The following is a 7,534-nucleotide window of genomic DNA, read 5'->3' as shown; positions in this document are numbered from 1 at the left end:
TTTCCCTTTCACACGGGATCTGAGATGTCTTTAGTTTTGGAAATCCATTCTAAAGCGATCAGATAAAAGGAACAATAAAAATACAGTGGACAGCTATACCATTTACTAAGTATATGTCAAATATTTTACCCGGTAACACTTGTAATATGTAACTCTTGAACCTAACCATTTATTTCATATGCTCTAAAATCTTTGAAAAGACAAAAAAAATTCCAGCACACATAACAATAGATTGGTCAATCTACCGAACTACTCAGACCTATGTTAAGCAATGAAATTGAAATTACCATCCTTTTACTTCAATTTACATATCAAAAGTATTTTGTCCTTACAAATCTAATTCTTATTGCTGTTGCTATAGTAAAGTATACTTTCAACAGAAGCAAAGTTATCTTCTTGATTTAGGAATAATTCAATTAAATCTGATTTGGGCTGACAGGAATGTCTCCTTTTTTTAAAAACAAGGTTCTTGCTGTCATGAGTTCTCCACTTCAGGATTACAATCTGGAGTGATTTATGCAAATTCTCAAAATTTCTCTGCATGATATATGCTTTCTTTTGGTAGGGGTTCACAAATCGGATTTTATATGTCAAATATTGAAAAGGGAAAACGGAAACAGGTCAGTGTTTTAAATGTGATTGATTTCTTCAAAGGAAATGGGTGACATGATGCATTACTGCAATAAGATACTCATATTTCTGTTATAAATCATAGGTTTCTGCTAGGCCTTTTTCAAGTGGAAGTCATGCAAAACCATCTTGAACTGCTGCAATGGGAACTTTCCATAAAAACTTCCTTTTTCTTTTTTATAATATGTTATTTTTCCCTCAATTTGCTTTGACAGATGGACTTCAGGCATGACGGTTACTTTGCAGAAAACACTCAAGTCTAGAAGGTATTATTGGGAAGTCACTTTTTTTTTCCCCAACAAGAAAAACTGTAGAGTTTGAAATGCTTCACAAATGCTAGCCTATGGCTGGTATCATTAAAAAGTGTAATAGATGACAACCTTGATTTGGATTATTGGGTGGATGTTCTTGAAAAATAAACAAACAATCCTCTCTTCCCCCTCCAAACCCCACATTCTTTTACTTTTTTACCCTATCAATTATGATCAGTAGTCCTTCTGTGCTACAAATAGTCAAACGGGTATTAAATTCAAGCAGCATGTAAGAATGTGCAATAGTGGACTCAATCTCTTCATATAAACAGCCCAGAACGCAAATTCTGAAGCAGCATTAACTAATGACCTAAGTGATGGCTGTTAAGCAGTCCTGACTTACAGCTCAGTTATCAAAAAGACTGTAATAAAGAACTGTAAGGGATAATTCTGTGAAAGAACAACAACAACAACAACAAAAGGAGTTTGGGGAAGAATGGCCAGCTCGGCAGGTTTATAGACGACTTTCACAGATAGTTTAAAAAACCACTATTAAAAATTACATGCATGTGTTTGCTTCAGCTGAGGAATATATCTGAAACCATTTTAGCTGTGTCCACCAAAAATATTTTGATATGGTACCAGACTGTTCTGAGTCGTCTGAAAATGATCATATATGTGAATAAGCAAGCTAAGAGGACTGTACAACAGTATGGTAGTAAAGGACCTAGGCCTCACTGCTTATATTACCCCATATAAATTTCCATATTCACATTAACCTAGATCAACTGTTTATTCTAAACATCATTGCATCAACACATTCTTCACATTCTTCTCACATGGTGAAACCTGGTTTTGGTTATTAAACATGACAAATCTTGCCCCCGTGTCATTTTTATTAATAATGAAAAGCTCCTTCAACAGCTTTCCTTTGCACTTCTCACCTTAGCAGCTGGAATTGTAGAAACGATAACTCCTTCCTTTGTATTAGCCTAAGCGTAGCTTGCTGAATATCAGAAGAGAATAGCCAACTTCTGTCATTTGAACAAGGAGCATCAACCAGTATCTATACAATAAATAAGAGTGAATAAGACAATTCACGAGAAAGATATTCACTTTCTGAACACTGTGTGCCAAAAATCTACTCAACTTACTTTTGCAAACACTTAGAACACCTTTTTTTATTTTCTATTTTATGGGTAGAAATGATCCAATTACTATTTTGAGATGTTTTTATAGTGTTATCAGGGCGGGGGGGGAGAGATAAGAAATTACTGCTCCAAAAGTATCCTCTACCCAAATAGCTGTCACTTGTTTCCCCCCTTCTTAATTACACATCATGCAAAGAACACAGCTACAAGGTGTTCAGAATTCACTACCAAGGCTAAATGGGTAACATCATCTAATGCATGAATAAATGCACAACAGACTTCATAAAGTGATTCCTGGCTCTGCAAATCCTGTACATGACCTTGGTTCCCCTTGATAGGTCAGATATTTTTGTGGGGGCCAGAAAAAAAAAGGAAATTAAAAAGAGAACAGCATAGGAAGAAAAAGAAGCAGAATGCAGAAGTATCAGTTGCTAACAAGTAATAACGTTACCTTGTCATATAATTCAGGCTTAAGATCTCCAATCTGTGTACCATCCAGTTTAGAGACCATTATTAAGTTAGTCAAAGGATCCGGGATGAACGATTCTATTGTCTTTTTCAACCATCTTGACCTCAAATCATCATATTCGTTACAGTGAAACTGACCTTGGAAAATCAAAAAAATGAAGTAAACACCCTAAAATAAGTCTTTATGTTTTTGGTTTTTTTGGGTTTTTTTTGTTTTTTTTACACGTATAAGGAGTTACACCGGTTTCAGAAGTTCTACTGTTTTGCCATGACTGCCGCAGAGTTTACACTTTATGTGCTTAATGTTATTGCACATTTTATAACACTGCTGAATTTTATAAACCCAAGTAAATTTCAACATGCTCCTACAGAACAATCCATAAAGGCGCTTAGGGACATGGTTTAGTGGGCATGGTGGTGTTGGGTTGACGGTTGGACTTTATGATCTTAGAGGTCTTGTCCAACCTTAAGGATTCTGTGATAAATATTTACTAGCAAACACTTACTGTAGCAACAGACTTCCACAGTAAAACAAACTTTAAATATGATCCATATCCAAAGACCAGTGCTAAGTGAACGCCTTTCTGGGCTCCTTGAGCCATTGTCTAAATGAAGTACATGCCCCTTATTAATTAATTCATTACCTTTTAAATAAATAAAACATCAGTTTTGTGTACCCTAAGCCGAGCAGTCCAAACCCTTATTTATCTGAAATTTAAGCTAGAAATGTTTAAACAAAAGCCTTTTGGTTGCACTTACTTTTAACAATGTGGCCATAGTTACCCCTTCAAAAGAAACACTGCTGTTGCTTGTACCCAGACCAGAAACACAGCATGGTATTTTTTCCTCTTAGTCCTGTTTTCTAATTTAATAAAATTTCTATTTTCATGTCTCCACAGGCTGTCCTACACCATGTTTGCCACACACAATACAGTACATTTTAGCATTCACTGAGGTATATTAAGAATCAACTTCCTTACATCTTACGTTCTCAGCAACAATTTGGTATCTTCAGAAGCAGCCATGGGATAAAAGTGGGTTTTTTTCAAACCTTTTGAAAGGGCAATCCATATTTAATTTACCTCATTGGCATCACCTCGTTCCTCTAGAAGAGGGAGGGAGAACCCACTGTAATCAACACGTGGAGATGGTTATAGTCACGGTCTCATCAGTAAGAACATAAGGTGCTGTGAACATTTTGAGACAATTACTGCCCAAGCTAAGGCATAAACTTGGAAACAGCAATCACAGCTTGCTTTAACTCCCTGGCCTGGGAGAACTGAGCTGCTGCTTGCTGTTGCATTCTAAACACTGTGATTATCTTAGTGCCCTTCTGCAACATCTAGGTGGATTGAGACACAGAGTTTATTAAATAGTGATATAGACCAATTCCTCATCATAAGCTTTCTCCCTCTGCCTTGCACATTTAACTTGTTATGCTCCGTTTTACATCAGTACACTTAAATGTACTTATACTATTTGCATAGCACTGGCCAGAGAGGTAGCAGAGGAAAAGAAAAAAAGAAGAAAAAAAAGTACAAGTAGTCTAAGATCGCAGATTCCTTACCTCCCTGTGCCAACAAATCTACATGATTTTAAGTAGCTTCTTGAGAAGTAACAATAAGGCAACCAGTGGAGGAAAAAAACCATGGAGCTACTCCACTTTTGTCTGTCAGTCTGCAGTAACCTATATTTAAATAACTACTGTATTTTTCATCCTCTTTTAGGTAAACAGACTTCATAAAAATCTTACTAAACAGCACGGAACTACTTGGAATATAAATTGTGGTTTGCTTTTTTGCCCCCAATCTAAGTCTCATACAGAACACAGGCACAACTGAAATAGGCCAGGCGCAGAGCCAGGGATCAGCTTCTCACAGCACCTCAATACACTACCTGGATAGGCACACTGCAGTATAGCTACCGATTTACCCCCTGGTGCAGCACAGAGATCCAAAACGTCTTCCCCATCTTTCACTTCTAACGCCAGCACTGGCAACAGCGAAGCAGCATTCAGCAGATAATACTCTTTCAGTTTACCAGCCTGGTGCTTTTGTGCAGGGAATCTCCCCGGAGTTCTCCTGATGTAACACTTCAACGATGCCGGAAGATAGGGCAAAGGTCCTTGGAAGGCAGGATGATACCCCTTCACATGCAAGGTGTTCTCCAGTTCAGCAGACTGGCTGAACTTGTTAAGCAGGACGGCATACTGCCAGCACAATGGGTACGTGAGTACATCTCTAGATTGAAAAAAGGAAAAGCGATTTAATAACTTGGCAAACAAAATGAGCTTTCCATAGTGTAGGAAGCCTTCTCTTACATAAGGGTAACAATCTCACCGTTGGATGATTCTGGTACAATCAAAAAGGAATCATCTTGATTAGATACAATTAAGAAAAGTATGCAAGAAAATAATTTTAATAGGAAATCCAGCCACTGTTTTCTCTAAGTATTGCATTTAAAACACTAATGTCTTCTGAAACAAGATGTTCTTTATTTTTTCCTAATTCTTTAACAAATGACTGTAGAAGTTATATATTATGAAGCACAATGCTCTTTCTGACTATAAAGTACCTCCCTAGGGACAAAGAACAACTGTAATATTAGTTGTAAATATCACAACAAAAAGAATCACGTTGGCTTTGCAATGGTTATTCCAGCCAACACTGTAAAATGCAGTTTTTACAAATGTTCTTTTCTAAATTTCCTTTTACATTCTGCAAACATTGGGCCAGAAAAACTTAAACCAATAGATATTCCTGGAAGACAGTAAAAAACAGTGCTTATATGGTAGAATGCGCTTGTTTGTATTTCAGTTCACCTTTTCAGACCTTTCTTACATGGATTTCCCCCATTTTCTATTTGAATTTCTCTCAATATTTTTTCATTTAGCCTCAAAAAATACTCCTCAGGAATATTCACTGCCTAGGAGAGAAATACGTATTGATACAACCTAAAGAAGTTTTTAAAGTGATTCACTTAAATTAATGCTATATATCTAGGCTTTTTTTTTTTTTTTAAACAACAGAGGAACTTATTTTAAAATACTTTTTAATCCAAACAGGCTAAAAAACCAAAGTGGTGACTCAGAGGAATCACATGGTTTCTAAGACTCTGATCATGTAAGATGCTTTTCCCTTCAAAGTAACGTGGCACTGATCATGGGAGCACTCCTCATGCACTTTAGGTCAAAGTCAACTGCTTTTGGTCAAATTCCTGTTGAAAAATATATAAACCAAGCAGTGAACTTCTCCAGAAGGGCTCTTCTGCGGGCTTTCCTATGAGTGACAACCACCAGCTAGCAGGGAAGGGAAGATGTCTTGTCTCAATACCACAGCCAATTCTTCAGCAGCTGTGTAATCAAGGCCCAAATTAAGTGATAGCCTTTTCTGTACATGTCATTAATATTCATTTTCTTCTAATGAAAGAAATCAGAGGATGTACTTCTCTCCTAAAATCTTTGTCCCAGTCTCTCAAGATACTATAAAGCTGTAGAAAATAAACCCAATCCTAACAGCAGCTGTTAAGTATAAAGGGATGCTTTTTGGACCACGTTTTTACAAAACACGTCAACAAACACATAAGACAGCAGTCTCCTTGCAGTGTATATGCATACAGGAGAATAGAAACTTCATCACTTCCAAAAGAATCACGTCAAGGAAAAACAAAAAAATTTCCAAGTTTTAGTCTTCTGTTACTTAACACTTTTACGCTAGTTCTAAACTGAAAATAAACTGAAGCAGTTGTTACAGTCCGTGACTCCTTTCAAAGTTATTTTATGAAGCACTTTAAAAATAACAGAACTTCTCCTCTCCCATCTCCCCAAAACAACAGACCTGACATTGGTCCATGTATCTCCCAGTTCCCTTGTGTACTGCTTCTCAAAATGATCCAGAACAACTTGACAAATCTGCTTTTGAAGTTTCCTTTTTGTTTTATTTTCCAGCTTCAGGAGAAAGGAGGAAAAAAGAAAAGCAGTAAAAACAAACAAACGAAACCCTCCCTATTTCTCACCGGAATTATTAAAAGAACATTTTATCAATTTAAATCAACTTAGTATCAGTGATATTAGGATGCTCAAATATCAAGGTCACACCACACATGCCATCAAGTCATAACAGAAAATTCAGAGAACAAACAGGTTAAGCTAGAGCACTCTCTTCTTCCCTACCTGTGAAGAGGTCATTCAAAGCTTGCTGATAATATACCTCTGTATCCACTATGGTAATAATACAGTGGTTCCTGGGACTGTAATATACCAGGAGCAAAATAAGCAAGGCATGATTATGATCCTGCACTGTGATCACCTCTGCCAAGATGTACCCGTGTGCTTAACTAAAAGAAATTAATTTGAATCATTGTGGAAGTCAGCTGGAGTTGAGCCACAAAGCACTGCAATAACTGATTTATTCCAGGAATAAGGAAAAAAAAAATCGGCTATATATACATGTATATATTTTTTTTAACATATGAAAAATTTGTATTTTATTGGGGGGGGGGGGGTCGGGGAAGAACTTTTGGTTTCTAGGCAAACTTGTGCTATTCAGAAGGAAAACCCTAAAGGGAAACACCAAATTTTACTGGATTTCCCTCCGTAAGGGCATGCAGCAGCCCTATCCTTCCTCCCGCTTGCCTTTCCTGCCAAACACCGGTCCCCTCTGAACAGAAACACTCAATTAACACAAAGTAGAACCTGAAGGACCTGCTCAGCTCCGAGTTACTTCTGTTGTCTGTTAATTTCCTAATTAAACATCACAGTGCATTTGTGGATCCGATGTTTGTACCTCTAACATTAAGCGATTCCCGTACGAGAGGTCGGCACCGCCTCACAGAGGGAGCTACCGCTGTGCCACAGCCAAACGTGGACGGGCACGGCACCGAAGGCACAGCCGGGTACGAGCGGCGTTCAGTACCGAGTACGACAGTCAAAGATACACACGCTTGTTTACAGACGGGACAAGGGGATTATAAACGGCGGGTAACCGTTGCGGGGCGGGGCCCTGACACTGGTCACGCGCCGGTACCGGGGCGCTT

General features: G+C 37.8%; 1 protein-coding gene across 1 annotated transcript in view; it reads right to left on the bottom strand.

Annotated features, from left to right (window-relative positions):
• NSUN3 (NOP2/Sun domain family, member 3) overlaps positions 1-6,443 on the bottom strand; it is a gene marked incomplete at its 5' end in the record, with an annotated part of 21,910 nt that extends 15,467 nt beyond the window's left edge. Inside the window, 4 exons of the mRNA XM_009323892.1 lie at positions 1,826-1,947; positions 2,484-2,638; positions 4,397-4,740; positions 6,337-6,443. Of these exons, the coding sequence (XP_009322167.1) occupies positions 1,826-1,947; positions 2,484-2,638; positions 4,397-4,740; positions 6,337-6,443 (728 nt within the window). The remainder of the gene's footprint in view (positions 1-1,825; positions 1,948-2,483; positions 2,639-4,396; positions 4,741-6,336) is intronic.
• Positions 6,444-7,534: the final 1,091 nt, after the last annotated feature.

This window comes from Pygoscelis adeliae, unplaced genomic scaffold (assembly GCF_000699105.1).
Source record: "Pygoscelis adeliae isolate BGI_AS28 unplaced genomic scaffold, ASM69910v1 Scaffold124, whole genome shotgun sequence".
Lineage (NCBI taxonomy): Eukaryota > Metazoa > Chordata > Aves > Sphenisciformes > Spheniscidae > Pygoscelis > Pygoscelis adeliae.
The sequence above is the reverse complement of the archived record's forward strand: the minus strand, read 5'-3'. Positions and strand labels throughout refer to the sequence as shown.